Below are 19,140 nucleotides of genomic sequence, written 5' to 3' on the forward strand. Positions count from 1 at the left end.
AACATTTTAAGTCAACAATGTTGGCTATGGTTCAATATACTCCTATTGGATCGGTTCAACCAATTCATCAAGCCTCAGATAGATTGCATTGTGTTACGCCTCATGTATCTGTTGGAAGTTCAAGGAATCAGACTCACAACATAGTGTAACAAGTTCACACACCTACTTCAGTCAAAGGATTTCATTTCACTGCCTAGACTAGTTGGATTTCTCGGTCAACCAACTTGGCATGTTGATCCACATTTCCAAGCTTTGTCCAATTGTCAATTACATAAGTCTCAAGCAATGTTCTTATACATTCTTATTTAGATTCATCATTCTCCTTTCTCTTTTCTCTCTTTCAACATCAAGATCTTCAATCCATGGAAGTACCATTTCTAAGATGGTATCAGAGCATCTATTGATGCTCTGTTGCGCCTTTCTCTTACTTCTTTAATATTTCCTGTTTCTCTCATACTTCCCCTCTTTAACCATACTTTCTTCATAACACATCATAATGGATAATAATGTTACCATTGTTAATCCTGTCAATGACCCTTCTAGCCCATACTACATGAACCTGAATGAAAATCTTGGAGCTGCTCTTGTTTCTCCACCCCTTACATGAATCAATTATCATTCTTGGTCCAAAAGCATGATGATGGATTTGAAAAGCAAGAACAAGATTCAATTTATAGATGGATCTCTACCAAAACCAGAGAAGAGTGATCCATCGTTTCGTGCACGGGACAAATGCAACACCTTAGTCCTCTCATGGATTAACCACTCAATACATCAGTCAATCTTGTAGAGTGTTATTTGGATGGAAACTTCATTAGAGGTGTGGCAGGACTTAAAGGAAAGGTACTATCAGGGATATGTATTTAGAATATGTGGCCTTCAAGAAGTAATGTATGCAGAAAAGCAAGGAAATCAATCCATAAGTGTGTATTTCACTCAATTAAAGGGGATGTGGGATGAATTAGATGAGTTCGGACCAATACCTGGATGTCCTAGCCCAAATCAATGCAATACAAAAATCATCAAGATTATTAGAGTCTATAGAGAGAATGATCATGTCATCATATTCCTTAAAGGACTCAATAAACAATACTCAGATATGAGATCACAGATTATGCTGATGGATCCACTACCTTCTTTGAATAAGGCATTTTCTCTTCTCATTCAGCAAGAAAGGCAAATAATGGGAATTACTGAAGTTTCAAATGAAGCCAAAATTCTTGCTAGCACATCTACAGATTCATCAAATAAGACAAGATTCAGAGGAAGAGGTTTTAATGGATTAACTGGTTCTAGCGTTGGAAGAGGATACAACACTAATAATACTAACAGTGGAAGGGGAAGAGGAACCTTCAATTCCAAAATATGCTCATTTTGAAACAAAGTTAGGCACACCATAGATGTGTGCTACAAGAAACGTGGGTTTCCAGAAACAATAATATGAACAATGTTACTAGCAACAATGAAGATGAAGATCCAATGAATAAAGATAGCTTTGGATGTTTCACTACAGATCAATAGAAGGCCATATTATCAATGATCAAGGAGCCAACTAATCACCACGAGGACAATCACCAAATCAATCACCTGACCAACCATATAACTGGTATAGAATCCTTAAGTAAGGTAAATCTAAATCCACAAGTTGTCCTATGAAATCAAGGGAATGAGTCCTTGATATTGGGTTAACTGACCATGTTTGTTTTTGTCTATCTGAATTCCAAACTTATAGGAAGATTAACCCTATTCAGATTAGGTTACCTAATGGGAATGAAGTAATAAGTAACATTGTTGGCACTATTAGTTTTTCAAAGGATCTATGCCTAAGCAATGTTCTATACATACCTAATTTTACCTTCAATCTCATTTCTGTTTCTAGACTAACCTCTGCCTTAAACTACAAGTTAACCTTCACCAACTCCAAATGTGTGATGCAGGAGGAGTACATATTGAGGATGATTGCTGCAGCTGAGGCTAAAAAAGGTCTATATATCATTAATTCTGAAAATCTATCTTTCTATTTTAGTAGTTGTATCAACAATGTTGAGAATCTAGAACTAATGATTCCAATGAAGGGATATATGACATAAAAGATTAGGTCATCCCTCTAATTCTAAGCTTGTTGTTTTGAATAAAATGTTTCCTTTCATTCAAATTAGAGACTCTATTAAGCCTTGAGATATCTGTCATTTTGCCAAACAAAGAAAACTGTCTTTTCAAGACAACATAACCAAGACTAATCATGCCTAAGACCTAATTCACATTTACATTTGGGGTCCCTTATCAATTCCCTCCATATTAGGACATAGATACTTTCTCACTGTTGTTGATGACAAGTCAAGACATACTTGGTTGTTTCTCATGAAGGGAAAATCAGAAGCATCTATGCTTGTTAAGTCCTTTGTGAGTATGGCAGAAACACAACTTGACACTAAAATTAAGCAGATTAGATCATATAATGTGCCTGAATTTAAGATGATTGATTTTTATAACTCTAAAGGAATTATTCATCAAACTATTTGTGTTGAAACTCCTCAACAAAATGGAATTGTTGAAGGAAACATCAACATATCTTAGGGGTTACTAGAGCCTTAATGCACCAATCTACCCTTACTAAATGCTTCTGGAATTATGGAGCTGCCCATGCAGTCTACTTAATCAATAGGCAAGCCTCTACATATCTTGGTAATAAATGTCCTTATCAAATCATTTACAATCATGGACCTAATTTGTTGAATCTTAAAGTTTTTGGATGCCTATGCTTTGCTTCTACTCTAACTAATGATAGAAAGAAACTTGACCCTAGGGCTAGGAAATGTGTGTTTCTTGGATACAAACATGGTGTAAAGGGATACCTAATGTTTGACTGTATGAATAAGGAAACCTTTTTCTAATGATAAGGGGATCACAAATGATAGTTCAAACATATCCCTTCCTACTTCTTATTTCAATCTCAAGGATCATAATTTAGATTACATTCTTGACCATGGCAATGATCCTAATCTCAATAGCAGAACCCCTAACATTGTTGAAAATAATCAAGCTGACTCATTTGAGTTGAATAATAAATATTCTGATATAAATGAACATGATGAGTCCTTTGATTACAACAACAATACTCATGGAAGTGTAAGAAGATCCACTAGGGAAAGAAATGCTCATACTTACCTTAAGGACTACAATTGTTCCTTAGGAGCAAATAACATATGTAAGGATAAGAAAAATATTAGATACCCTTTATCTCAAGTTTTGTCTTATGAAAAGCCATCCTACAAACAGAAGAATTACATTCTTGTTGTTAGTACCAATATAGAGCCTGAAATCTATAACGTGTCTATTCAGTACCAACATTGGATTGATGGCATCAATGCTGAATTAAAAGCCCTTGAAGAGTATAATGCTTGGACTCTTACAAACCTACCTAAAGACAAAAGAACCATAGGCTGCAAATGAGTTTTCAAGGTAAAACACCATGCAGCTGGGAGTGTAGAAAGACACAAGGCAAGACTTGTGGCCAAAGGTTATAATCAAACTACATGGATTGATTATTTGGACACCTTTACCCATGTAAACAAAATAACTACTATTAGAGTCATATTTGAAAGTGAAGTGCACCATTGGAGATTGATCTATGTTTTGATGAAGACAAACATGAAGACCCACATAAAGACAAGCTTGAAGATCATTCAACATACAACATGTCGAGGACTCAAGTGGTGACTTATTAGACTTAGGTTATAATTCTTTATTATCTTTTTAGAAGTATAAGATTTTTGCCATAGATATTGAGTCTAGGTTAGGTAAACCTAGGTGTGAGTCTCACAAGACTTAATAAAGTAACTAAAGTGAGACATCATCTAGAAATATATGATAATTAGGTTCATGCATTTGAATACATTGATTTTGTGCATTAAATGTATTATATTTGAAAATCATGTATTGTATGAGCATATATCATATAGGTAGTGCTTAATCGATTAACTGAGCATTTTTTAGCAAGTGTGCAAAAACCCAAAAAGCGGAACTTGAGCTCCGCCACACCTATTCAACCCTCCCTTCTAGGTGTATTCTATCACTTATACTTAACAATATTAGCCTTTGCTTCCATAAAAGGATGGCGTCTACATCATCTGGATGTTAATACAACCTTCTTACATGGTGATTTAATTTAAGAGGTCTATATGAAACATCCGTGATGAGCAATATATTACACATTATTCATAACATTAATCTAGTAAAATTGATGATTCTTGGTGCCTAATTGACTTTGTTTCACATGGTTTAGTATTTTTGACTTTATTGGACTAATTTTCCTAAAATGAGTTAATTTGGGATTATTTGGTCTGATTAAATCTATTATCATTTTCAGATCATATTTGGCACCAATGACTTTTTGGGCAATATGGAAGTGGAGGATATGTGTTGAAGTGAAGATTTTATTTTTATTTTAGGAGTTTTTATTTGTAAATTCAGTTTTAGTTTTGGGCTCATGTTTTAAGCCCATTTTCGTTTTATGTGTTTTGGAGGGGTTAAATTTGGATTCCCCACTCTAAACACACACACTTTACATTCAATCATTTTAGAATTTCGTTTTCCCTCTTTGGCTCTGCTAGGGTTTCCTTGTTCTTCCCTCATTTTCGGTTTTGCTTCGATTTGTATGGAAGGCTAAACTTGTAGACTAAATTCTTTTGATAATGTATCACAAATGTTGAGGATTTGTATTAATGTATTTTCGGTTTCTTTACTATTGATTTCTCTATCCTATTTCTGAATATAGTTTGCTTAATCCCATTATTAGAAACTGATTTGGGAGTTTATCTTTGCTTAGTTGATTTACTCTCTAGTGCATGAACACTTAGTTTGTGTGAATTTGTTATTGTTCCATGGCTATTTTGATTTCACTTAGTTAAATGCTTAAGTTGTGAAACTGTGAACATTAGGAACATAATGATTGGAATCCGAAATTTATCTTTTAAAACCGATGATTGAATTGTGAACAAACGAACCAAAGGGATTTAACCGTTTTATTACATTTTACTACTTTCTGAATCTAATTTATGTTCATACCATCCAACAACAAAAACACTCCTTTGTATGTGTGAATATAAGGTGTTTGAATCTTTTGTTGAAAGATAATCCTTGAGAAATGACCTAGGAGTCAATTCCTACTACTACAGTTTTTAATTATTATATTAATTGCATCGAGTACGGCCTCGATCAAATTTGGCGCCGCTGCCGAGGATTATCGGTTCTTGTCAAAAGTTCTTAGTATAGTTTAGTGTGTCTTAGAATAAGCATTCTGTCTGGATTTCAAAAGTTGTATGTCTATTCACTTTGTGCTGTCTTATTTAGCCATTTGTATGTTGGTTGATTCTGGTGTATTTTAGTTAATATAGTTGTGGTTGAAATTTTTGCATGAAACTTTGTTTCCATACTTCTATCATCATATATTGAATACTAAATGCATCATAGTCAGTCACCTTTCTGTTGGTTGTGAGATACAAAGAAGTAGTGACTAGTTTTGTTGTTGATTTTCTATTTTGGACATAACTTTTGAACCATTAATCAATTAGGGTATAAAAATCCAAAGATTCATTCTATATACACCACGTCTGTAGAACCTATCTTGAAATCCAAAAAGAGTCTTTTTACTATTTCTTTCTTATTTTACAAGTTTTATTTTCCAATTTTTTTATTTATTTATTGTATTTAGTTAAATTAGTTAGGCTTTGAGTTTTGTCCTAAAACTTTTTGTAGATGTTTCATACTGTATTAGGATTTTATTGATGCAAAGTTTTGGTTGATCACTGAAATTTAACATGTATTTCCCTTACTGCTCTACATGGTTGTTACTGTCGCATTTAGTATATGACTAGGGTAAATCATGACTCTTTGCATCCAATAAATCCTAAAATTGATAGAACATTTCATAGGTTGGTTAGACAAGTTAGAAATTTAAATTTAGATAGTAAGTCTTTTCATCATAGTGTTAATCTAGCTAATAGTGATATTGATTATGTTGTTTCTGTGCATTATGATGTTTCTATGTATTTTGTTGCATACTCTAATTCTGAGCATTCTGGAATTTGGCTGAACCACCTATAATCCCATATGAGAGGACATTAAGGGAGTTGGCTGCACCTAATTTCACATACGAAAGCTTGTGTATCTAATATCCGAATGATGATGTGCCATATGTGCTCAAAACTGGACTGATCTATTTTTTGCCTAAGTTTCATGGACTTGCAGGTGAATGTCCTCATAAGCATCTTAAGGAGTTCCACATTTTATGTTCCACCATGAAACCACATGATTTCCAAGAGGATTACATTTGTCTGAAGGACTTCCCACATTCACTTGAGGGCCCTACAAAAGATTGGTTGTATTACTTAGCCCTTGGTTCCATTATTAGCTAGGATGACCTGAAGAGAATCTTCCTGGAAAAATTCTTTCCTACCTCCAGAACCACTACAATAAAAAAAGATATTTCTGGAATCAGACAACTATATGTAGAAGGTTTATATGAATGTTGGGAGAGATTCAAGAGGTTATGTGCAAGTTACCCCCATCATCAGATCTCTGAACAAATCATCCTCCAATATTTTTATGAGGGTCTGAACAATATGGAGTGGAATGTCAATGATGCTACTAGTGGTGGTGCACTTAGAGATATGGCCTCATTAGAGGCTAGAGGTTTGATTGAGAAGATGTCTTTCAACTCTCAACAGTTCAGTGCAAGAAGTAGTGATATTATAGTGGTCAGAGGTGTCCATGATGTTGGGACAAATTCAGTGAGGCATGATAAACTTGAGAAAAAAATTGTCTCCCTTGCCACCTTAGTCACTCAGCTTGCCATGAATCAGTAGAAACCTCCACTTGCAGCACGAGTTTGTGGCATTTGCACCGTAACTGACCATTACGCTGATGTTTGCCTTTCTCTTTTGGAGCGCAAAAGTGGTGACCATCCTAAGGCCTATGCTGCAAATATTTACAACAACAGACTCAACAACAACAACAACAAAGTTATGATCCTTCATCAAGCAGATACAAAGCAGATCTTTGCTCCTGACCTTGACACTGTTTTGATAAAGACACCAACATCACCAAAAAGAAGAAAATGAAGAATACTTATAAGGACAAAGAAGACAAAGCTTCAAGACAAATTAGCCTAAGTCTAAATAGGTACTTCTATCCTATACTCTCGAATATACAATAGTAGTAATGCTCAAACTATTTTTTAAGAAAATTGAAATACTTCAAGTATAAACAAAACAATTTTCAAAAATAGTGTGTAACAAGTTACTGTATCTAAATAGCAGGTTACATAAGTGATAAAACCAATTACCCAACAAAAACTATGCAGTGTAATCGATTACCTATATGTTGTAATCGATTACTCTAATTAAAATTTAATTGCCAGTTGGACAACGTGTTTGAGTAATTGATTACTCAAGACTGTAATCGATTACTGAGAGTTGTTGCACCAGTTTTCAGATTTCAAAATGAATGGTTTTCATCCCAAACGAAATAGTTTCATTTCAATCAATTCCTACCCTTTCAAAGAGGTTTTATGGCTGGTTGGAAAGCTTATTTAAAGGTATTGAAACTCATAATCAAAAAACAACTCTGACACAAACTTTCAAACATAATTCTGAAAATTCTTTGAAATATTTTCTGCACTTTTTGCAACTTGTTCTTAAACTTTCAAAGCGAATTGAATGAGTTGTTTGAAGTAAAATGTTTCAAAGTTTTACAAACTTATAAGAGCATTATTACTTAGTATACAAAGAGTTATCGGATTGGAAGTGATATTACATTCAATACTTGTAAAGGTAATCCTGCCATTGTTGTAAATTCTTCATTGACATTTCAGAAATCTTTCTTTCACAAGGGCGTGAAAAGAAAAGGGATAGAGTCACTTGAAAAAGTGTTTTTCAAGAGTGACATAAGTATTAGTGAGTGTGTAAGGTACATAGATGTTTCGGGGTGAGATATTGTAATTATAACTCATAATATTTAGTGAAGAAATCTCTTGTGCTGCAAGAGTACTGGACGTAGCCGTTGGTGAACAAGAAGGTGAACCAATATAAAATTTTGGTGTAATCTCTTCTCCTTTTTACTTTTTAAATTTCTGCATAAATTTCTCTGTTGCACTTAACTCTTGATTTTGTAGAAAAAGTGGCCATAATTTTAAGTCAACTAATTCACCCCCTCTATTAGTTGCAATCTTAGTCTTACAATTGGCACATGAGCTATTTTTGAGTAAGTTATTCTCAAATCTGATCCTATATCGAAGATGGCCTCAAGATCATTCCTAGGAGAAGGTTCCAACATCAACCGCCTTCCAAGCTTTGTTGGATAGTGTTATGACTTTTAGAAAATCAGAATGAGAATCTTCATAGAATCTCAAGACTTGGACATATGTAATGTAATTGAAGAAGGACCATATGAACCATTCACCGTAGTCAACAGTGTAAGGGAAGTAAAGCCCAAATCTTCATGGAATGATGAAGATAAAAAGAAGGTGCAATATGATCTCAAAACAAAGAACATCCTCACTTCAGCACTTGGCATTGACGAGTTCTTTAGAGTATCAAACTGCCAATCTACCATAAAAATGTGGGATACTCTAGAGACTACACATGAAGGAACTGAGGAGGAGAAGAGGTCGAGACTCAACACTCTTTCCCAAGAATATGAAATGTTTCGTATGAAACCTGGAGAGAAAATTCTGGATCTTCAATAGAGATTTACTCACCTCACAAATCACCTTATTACACTTGGTAAGGTACTATCAAATAGTGACTTGAAATTGAAGGTTCTAAGATCACTCACCAGAACATGGCAACCAAAGGTAACAACCATTTCTGAAAAGAAAAGTTTATCAAAAATATCTTTGGTTGCTTTGTTTAGTAAATTACAGGAACATGAATTAGAACTCAGCTAACTTGACCAACATGAAGAGCAAGATAAGAAAAAGAACAATATCTCTCTCAAGGCGAAAGTAGACAAATATGAATCAACAGAAGATAAATTTGAGAAGGAAGAGATGGAAGACATGAGTCTTGTTGTAAAGAAGTTCAGCAAGTTCCTTAAAAGAAACAAGGGAGCTAAAACTGGACAAATGAGGAAATTCACCAAGAACAATGACGCTTTCACTTCAAAACAAAACGTCACATGCTTTGAATGAGGCAACTTGGTCATATGAAGATGGATTGTCCAAACCTGAAAAAGAATTCTTTCAAGGGAAGAATGAAATGAGGACTAGACGGAGAGCCTATATTGCATGGGAAGACAACGATACTAGTTCCGTCGCTGAACAAGAAAATGAAGAACAAGCATATCTTTCCTTAATGGCATCTCATCATTTTGATGATGAAGAGGTAAACAATACTAAACTATATTCTTCTGAATTATAAACAACATTTGATGACTTGCATGATGAATATGTCAAACTCACAAAAATGTTTCTAAAACAAAAAACTGAGTTAGATATATTTAGAAACAAACCCTCATCGTCTTCATGTCAAAACTGCATTGCTCATGGAAATAAAGTTTCAACATTAAGTATTGAACTTAATAAGTTGAATAAGAGTAGTAAAAGTCTGGAAAAGATCATTAATGATCAAAGACACTCAACAGATCGAAGATGTCTTGGCTATTCAAAAAGTCATGTTTCTAAGAAACAAAGTGTCTCAACAAAGATAAATTTTCATAAACAACATATCCATACATTTGAACATAGTAATAAATCTAGGATACATAACCATCAACCCACATGTACATATTGTAAAAACCATGGGAATACATCAAATACTTGTATGATTAGAAAATATGGTGTACCCCTAGGACATTACAGATGGGTTGAGAAATGTACTAACCATGTAGGACCCAAAGAATGTTGGGTACCTAATAAAACTTAACCTGTTTTGCAGGATAATTTGAGAGCTCCCTGCAACTTATGGTACTTGGACAGTGGCTGCTCAAAACACATGATGGGCGATAGAAATAAGTTCTTTGTCCTTACTCCAAGAAGAAAAAGCCTATGTCACTTACAGTGATAACAACAAAGGAAAAATACTTGGAGTTGGTAGAATTGACAAGCCACCCTTAACAAGTATAGAAGGTGTATTGTATGTTGAAGGAGTCAAGCATAACCTACTAAGCATAAGTCAATTATGTGACAAAGGCTTTCATGTGGCATTCTACACGGAAAAGTGCATCATCGAAAGTAAGAATTCTCAAAACTCTAAACTCATTGGTAAGAGGATAAATAATATATATGATTGGCATAGACTCCTCTTTACCAATGACATGTTTAGTTGGTAATGATAATCATGATGCATGGCTTTGACATAGGAGAATTGCTCATATTCATATTGACCATTTGAATACACTCATAAAGAAAGATTTAGTTGTTGGTTTACCCAAAACAAAGACTTATTTTAAACCTAAGCACTTGGTTTCTTCCGATAGACCATTGCAATTACTACACATGGACTTATTTGCCCCCTCAAGGACAAAACGTTATGATGGTGACTACTATGATCTTGTTATAGTAGATGACTTTTCGAGATATACTTGGACTCTATTCTTAGTTCATAAGAATGAGGCATTCAAAGCATTTAGCATTTATACTAAAAGAGTTCAAAATTAAAAAAAATCACTAAAAATCGATGCTATAAGAAATGATCATGGGGGAGAATTTTAAACCTCTTCGTTTGAAGAATTCTGTGATGATCTTGGCATCAATCACAATTTTTATGCTCCTAGAATACCACAACAAAATGGTGTTGTAGAGAGAAAGAACCGGTCTTTAGAAGAACTGGCTCGTACAATGTTGAATGAAACTAAACTCCCAATTCTTAAGACCAATTCTTATGTTTCTCATTTGCATGTATTTGGTTGTAAATGCTTTGTTTTAAATAATGGTAAATTCTTAAGAACACCCCCATATGAACTATTTAAAGGTAGAAAACCAAATTTTTCTCACTTGCATGTATTTAGTTGTAAATATTTTGTTTTAAATAATGATAAAGAAAACTTAGGCAAGTTTGATACAAAAGCTGATGAAGGTATCTTCCTAGGATACCCTCTTGCAAGTAAAGCTTATAGAATTTTTAATAAAATAACTCTAGCCATGGAAGAATCTGTTCATGTATCTTTTGATGAAAACAATCTTGTAATAAAGAATGTGTTAACTCTTAATGAAGAGGACTTGCCAAGTTCCCCTTCTAATGAAAAGTCTATTATTGATTCTACAACTAAATCAGAGCATTTGAAAATGGATGATAATCTATCATCTCAAGAAGAGCATATTCACCCCGATTTACCAAAAGAATGGAGAAATCATCGAGATCATCCTATTGATAACATCATCAGTGATATTAGCAAGGGTATTAATATCGGCTTAATGCTAGAAGATGTATGTCTTAACATGGCTTTCGCCTCTCAAATAGAACCCTCCAAGATTGATGATGCAATCGAGGATAAACACCGGATTCTTGTAATTCAAGAAGAATTAAACCAGTTTGAGAGAAATGAAGTTTGGGAACTTGTTCCTAGACCTAAAAATAGGCATGCCACAGGAACTCGTTGGGTATTTCGTAATAAATCTAATGAAAATGGTATTATTGTTAGAAATAAAGGTAGACTAGTAGCCCAAGGTGACAATCAGGAATAAGGTATAGACTTTGATGAAACCTTCGCTCCGGTTTCTAGACTTGAAGCTATTAGGCTACTACTTGCATATGCACGTTCTTTAAACTTCCAGCTATATCAAATGGACGTAAAGAGTGTTTTTCTCAACGGATATATTCAAGAAGAAGTGTTTGTAGAACAACCTCCTGGTTTTGAAGATTACAAACATCCTTCTCATGTTTACAAATTAAAGAAAGCTCTCTATGGCTTGAAGCAAGCTCCACGTGCATGGTATGATCGTCTAACAAATTTTCTACTTGAAAAAGGATTTACCAAAGGAAAGGAAGACACTATATTCTTTATAAAGAAAATAAATCATCATACTCTTCTTGTTCAAATTTATGTAGATTATATTATTTTTGGTTCTCCTAATGAGGTTTTGTGTAGTGATTTTGTCAAAATGATGCAAGGAGAGTTTGAAATATCCATGATGGGGAAGTTGAATTACTTTCTTGGATTACAAATCAAACAACTTGATAATTGAATTTTTATAAGTCAATCCAAGTATTGTAGAGATTTGCTGAAAAGATTTGATATGGATGACTACAACCCAATAGCTACTCCTATGGGATCTGGTACTTACATTGATACATATGAAGCTGGAAAATGTATTGAAATATCAAAGTACCGAGGTATGATAGGATCTCTTTTATATTTAACTACCAGTAGACCTGATATCATGTTTAGTGTATGTTTGTGTGCATGCTATCAATCTAAATCAAAAGAATCACACTTAGTTGTTGTTAATAGAATCATGAAATATCTTAAAGGCACAACTGAAGTTGGATTGTGGTATCCAAAAGGAATTATATGTGATTTGGTTGGTTATTCATATTCAGATTTTGCTGGATGCAAAATTGAAAGGAAAAGTACAAGTGGTACTTGTCATATTTTAGGAAATGTTTTAGTCTCTTAGTCTGGCAAGAAACAAGCATGTGTTGACCTAAGCACTGTTGAAGCTGAATATATAGTAGCAAGTAGTTGTTGTGCCCAAGTGTTGTGGCTTAAAAAACAATTACGAGATTATGGCTGAGACTTAGGTTGCACTCCGATAAAATGTGACAATACTAGTGCTATAAACTTCACAAAGAATCCAATTGTGAATTCTAGAACCAAACATATAGATATAAGGCATCACTTTTTTAGGGACCATGTCCAAAAGAAAGATGTGGCAATAGAATTCGTTGATACTCATAACCAACTAGCAGATATTTTCACTAAACCCTTGACTAAAGAACCTTTTTATAAAATTAGACGTGAACTAGGCATTCTTGATGAAGCTTACCTATCTTAAACATGATTATATGATTATATGTGTGCTTCATTATGTTTATCTCACGCCTACTTGTACTTAAATGTGTTCACTTATGTTTAAAACTTTTAAATTTTGGGTCAAAAATCATTTTCATAGCATCAAAATGCCTAAAAATAATTTTTTTAGGGTAAGTAATCGATTACACTAGAGAGTAACCGATTACAGGGTTGAACAGAGAGTTTCAGTAATTGATTACTTAAAGCTGTTGTTTGAAATTTTTAAGTTTTTAAAAGTGAGTAACTGATTACTCAAAGTGAGTAACCGATTACTCTGTGCAGGTATATATATGATTTTCTGCATTTTTTTCAAACTCATTTTCTTCCTCCTTCTCTGTCACTCGTGTAACACCCCCTCGAATCTCTAAAAACTTCATTTTTCATCCGTTTTGTGTGATTTTTGTGTCCATTCATATCACATTTTCAATTCTAAACACTTCTATACCATCACTTTCGTGATCAATGGATCAAATCAAAAAACCCCAAATCTCCCAAACCCAAAAACCTAAACCCTTCAAAAACCCAATCAATGGCATCTTCTTCAAGAACAAAGAAGCAACGCACTAACGTGACGCAAAAGAAGTAAGGGACTTCATCCTTGGAGTCTAACCCTCTGATTTAATAAGACTTCTCACAAATGATGAACAACGCAAAGTCTTCGAAGAGCACTTCCATGGACGAACCATATTTACTCCAAAATACAGTAATGTCGGGAACTTTGAGTTTGAAGATTTTCTTTTCCCTTATCTTTTACGACAACAAAACCTTTTTGATTTTTGCTATGAATCAAATGATATTTATGCAGAACTTTTTAGAGTATTTTACTGCAACTTGAACTTCTGGAAAAACTGTCTTACGTCCTATGTGAAAGGAAAAGACATTGTTTTGGATTTGAAAACTTTTAGTACATTATGTTGTAACATACCCACTCAAGGTAGCACAACGGTTTTTGGCCTTGTTTGTGAATGGGATAACTACGATCGAAAGGATTTTTACTATTCTCTATGTAGAATTTCAAAAGGAGAAATAGAAATGCGTAAACAATAGGGCTTTGGTGAGACTGTTAAGAATAGAGATATCATACCTGCTAGACATCTTAAACTTGAGGACCGTTTGCTTCATTACTTTCTGAGCAATGTCATTTTGTCTAAATTTTCAAATCATTCTCAAATAAGTGACATAAAACTTCAATTGATGTATGCTATGAAGTATAACATCAAAATCAATTGGGCTAAGATGATATTGAGACAAATGTGACTGTTCAAGGAACTCAAAGCCCCTTGCCCTATGCAATATTCATAACCAAAATTCTCGAACATTTCAGTGTTTCTGCTTCTGGTGAAACCAATGTCTCTCTAAATCTTCGTGAAAACCATATTGATGTGGACGTGATCCACAAAATGAGCTTCTTTTTCAATCCTAATGACAACACATATAAGCATAGAACTAAAAAACCAACTGCTCCTGTTGGTCAATCAGAACCTGCCCCTCCTAACCCTCCTGAACCTCAAACTTCTGAGTTTCATGTTCAATCTTCCTGATCTATTATCATGCATTCAAATCAGATGATTATAGATGAGTTGTTTTCTCTTCGAGGCTACATCACTAACCGGATGGATGCTCTTGATGCTCAAAATCAACAAATCCAGTTTGAACTTCATCGTCTTTCTTCCAAGATGAGTAGCATGGACATTGATGAAGACATCTCTAAGCCTGATTCTTAGACTATCTTAATTTTTAGGATTTTCTGGTTGTAATGTTTTCATGCCTTTAGACAAATTGTTATTATTTTTTGTTGTTGTGGTTTGAACACTGTCTAGACATATTTTAACTTTATGTTATGTGATATCCCTTTTATGATTACTTTTATGCTTGTCATATATATATTGTATGATGTATATATATATTGTGCTGGAAACTCTTGGTTTTTCTACTTGTTGGTGAAGTCAAAAGGGGGAGAAAAGTTGAGAGAAAAGTATTTTCTGTCAAATTTCTTTCAGACACAACTCCAAATGAAAGAGGGAGCATACAAAATAGAGGAATCATACTCACATCATCTCAACATATCTCAAAATTGTTAGGTATCAGTGGTTACAATACACCTAGAAGGGGGGGTTGAAAAGGTGTCGCGGTTAGAATATCCGCTTTTCGAAACTCAACACTTAATGTTGAATCACCCCTAATTAATCGATTACAGGATGAAGATAATCGATTAACAGAACAATCTTAATCGATTAAAAGAAACATAATAATCGATTAACGAAACAGTTTTAATCGATTAAACAGAAACTGTAAGCTATTACAGAAACGATTAAATGCAGAACAATTAACCGATAATGGAACGAATAGCAGAGCTTGCAGATTGTATATCAGAATAGCATCCAGTACAGCATGTATCAATTTGAATCCAATATACAAATTAATCGATTGAAAAACAGTAAAGAGAGAGAGAGAGAGAGAAATCCTGCAACGCGAATTTTTATCCTGGTTCGTTTGCTATCCACTGCAAACTACATCCAGGCCTCCCGGCTGACTTGGGAGATTTCCTTCACGATAATTGAATCAATGTAATTTACAGACACATTATCCAATTACAACACTTAGCAAATGACAAGAAATCAAAGAAACTATTCAATGGTTTGACTCCCTTCCTACCGACAAAGAAAACGTTTCTTTCGGCGTAGCCCCAGCCAAGAATCTCTGTTCTTTCCTTTTCTTACACTCTAAGCAATGAAGAAACACTCAATCTCTAACGGTGATAAGACACCAAGAGATTCCCTTTACAACAATTATACAACAATTACAAGAGTAAAATAAAGCTATTACTAAGCTCAAATATAACAAGAAGGCTTTACTCTAATGCACACCTAATACAAACTCATATGAAATGACAAGTATTAGTTATGAAAACAGAAGTTACAGAATCATAAAACTTAATGAAAAAGCATCAAAATATGCATGAACATGTGAGGGAAAACATGAGAAATTATAACATGAAATGCACTCAATCCTAAAGCAAGGAATCTCTCATTTCTAAACTCACTAATGCAATTAACAAATAGATGCAGCAATTAACACGTAGAATGCTCTAACTCTCTAATAAATGCAACATGCAACTTATGAGATTAATTCTGAAAACGCAGTTTATAAAGAATCAGTCCAGAACCCCAGATAATCGATTAAATACCTTCTTAATCGATTAACGGGACTAAAAATCATAACTGATTCTGTTTTTCAGTTTTTCAGTTCCAACAACTTAACAAACAGTTAGGTTAATCGATTAACATAATGCCTTAATCGATTAACAGCATTTAACCACTTTTCAACACATGTTGTCCTCATCAAAACCATGACATATAAGGAGAGCTTTCCAAAGTGTTCCTCTTGACATGCACACTTTCAAAAATATGCTGCTCTCATAAAACTATATTGTTAAAGAAGATATTGGTTTGTCATCATAAAAAAAGGGAGATTGTGAAAAAGATCTTTGCTCCTAACCTTGGCACGGTTTTGATGAAGACACAAACATCACCAAAAAGAAGAAAATGAAGAATACTTATGAAGACAAATAAGACAAAGCTTCAAGACAAATTAGTCTACGTATAAATAGGTACGTATATCTTATACTCTCGAATATACAATAATAGTAATGCTCAAACTAATTTTTAAGAAAATTGAAACACTTCAAGTATAAACAAAACAATTTTCAAAAATAGTGTGTAACAGGTTACTGTATCTAGGTAACATGTTACATAAGTGAGAAAACCAATTACCCAACAAAAACTGTGTAGGGTAATCGATTACCCATATGTTGTAATCGATTACTCTAATTAAAATTTAATTGCCAGTTGGACATCATGTTTGAGTAATCGATTACTCAAGGTTATAATCGATTACTCAGAGTTGTTGCACCAGTTTTCATATTTCAAAATGAATGGTTTTCATCCCAAACGAAATGGTTTCATTCCAATCAATTCTTACCATTTCAAAGAGGTATTATGGCTGGTTGGAAAGCCTATTTAAAGGCATTGAAACTTAGAATCAAAGAACAACTCTTACACAAACTTTCAAACATAATTCTGAAAATTCTTTGAAATATTTTCTGCACTTTTTGCAACTTGTTCTTAAACTTTCAAAGTGAATTTTCTGAGTTGCTTGAAGTAAAGTGTTCCAAAGTTTTACAAAATTATAAGAGCATTGTTACTTAGTATACAAAGAGATATTGGATTGCAAGTGATATTACATTCAATACTTGTAAAGCCAATCCTGCCATTGTTGTAAATTCTTCGTTGACATTTCAAAAATATTTCTTTCACAAGGGTGTGATAAGAAAAGGGATATAGTCACTTGAAAAAGTGTTTTTCAAGAGTGACATAAGTATTAGCGAGTGTGTAAGGTATATAGAGGTCTCGGGTGAGATATTGTAATTACAACTCATAATATTTAGTGAAGAAATCTCTTGTGCTGCAAGAGTACTGGACGTAGCCTTCGGTGGACAAGAAGGTGAACCAATATAAAATTTCGGTGTACTCTTTTCTCCTTTATATCTATATTTTTTACTTGTTAAATTTCTGCATAAATTTCTCCGCTGCACTTAACTCTTGATTTTGCATAAAAAGTGACCATAATTTTAAGTCAACTAATTCACCCTCACCCCCTTAGTTGCAATCTTAGTCTTACATTGAGGCCTATGCTGCAAATATTTACAATAACAGACCTCAATAACAACAAAATTATGATCATTCATCAAGCAGATACAATCCTGGTTGGAGGAATCATCTGAATCTTAGATGGTCCGATCCTTCACAACCTCATTCAGGGCCACCATTTCAGAACAATAATGCTGCACAAAATAGATCATATGTGCCTCCTCCATTCCAACAACAGAGGCAACAACAAGTGAATTGTAATCATTATCCTGCACCTAATGAACCTTCATTAGAAGAATTGGTAAGGCAGATGACATTGCAAAATATGAAATTTCAGCACGAGACCAGAGCTTCCATTCAGAGACAAGAGTCTTACATTCAGAATTTTACTACCTAGATGGGACAAATGGCTACTTCATTAAACACATTGCACTATTAGAATTATGAGAAGTTGCCTTCCTAAACTGTGGTCAACCAGAATAATGTGAGTGACATCACTCTAAGGTCAAGCAAACGGATTGAAATTGATCTAGCTGCATTAAAAATGAAGCAACCGGTTTTACAAGAGACTGAGAGCACTAGTGAACAAATTCATGCTAGTGAACCGTCCACAAGTGTTGCACAACCATCTTCTATTCCTCTTCCATTTCCTCCAAGGGCCATTCCAAGTAATAAGATGGAAGAGGTAGACAAGGAGATATTGGACACATTCAGAAAGGTATAGGTGAATATAACTTTACTTTATGCAATCAAGCAAATTCCAAGATATGCAAAATTTCTAAAGGAGTGCACTCACAAGAGGAGGCTCAAAGGCAATGAGAGGATCAACATGGGCAGAAATGTTTCCGCACTAATAGGTAAACTTATTCCTCACATTCTTGAAAAGTGTAAGGACCTAGGTACATTTGTTGTACCTTGTATAATAGGTAATAGCAAATTTGAGAATGTCATGCTAGATCTAGAAGCTTCGATTAATGTTATGCTTATATTTGTTTTCATGTCTCTTTCACTTAGACCTATGCAACCATTGGAGTAGTGATTCAATTAGCAAACAGGAGTACTGCCTACCCTGTTGGTTTGATAGAGGATGTCTTGGTTCGGGTTGGTGAACTTATATTTCTTGCTGATTCTTATATTTTCCATATGGAAGAGAGATCCTCCTGTAACACAGTTCCTATTATTTTGGGGAGGCCATTTTTTAGAACAGCCCGAACCAAGATATATGTCCATGTTGGAACATTATCTATGGAGTTTGGTGATATTGTGGTTCGGTTTAATATTTTTGATGTTATGAAGCATCCATCTGTGGACCATTCTGTGTTTCATATTGATTTACTTGATGAGTTAATTAATTAGAATATCTCTGATTTTCTTAATGATTTTGATTCTATGTCATTGATAGACTCATACACTTGTCATACATGTACTGATTCTGAAATGTGTAATTCTTGTATTGATGAGTTTCTGCATATTTATGTTG

General features: G+C 34.1%; 1 protein-coding gene across 1 annotated transcript in view; it reads left to right on the plus strand.

The window, feature by feature from the left end:
* Positions 6,624-19,140, plus strand: part of LOC109335500 (uncharacterized mitochondrial protein AtMg00810-like) — a 20,686-nt gene continuing 8,169 nt past the window's right edge. The window contains exon 1 of the mRNA XM_019571633.1: positions 6,624-6,693. Coding sequence (XP_019427178.1) covers positions 6,624-6,693 — 70 coding nt within the window. The remainder of the gene's footprint in view (positions 6,694-19,140) is intronic.

Source organism: Lupinus angustifolius, chromosome LG20 (genome assembly GCF_001865875.1).
Source record: "Lupinus angustifolius cultivar Tanjil chromosome LG20, LupAngTanjil_v1.0, whole genome shotgun sequence".
NCBI lineage: Eukaryota > Viridiplantae > Streptophyta > Magnoliopsida > Fabales > Fabaceae > Lupinus > Lupinus angustifolius.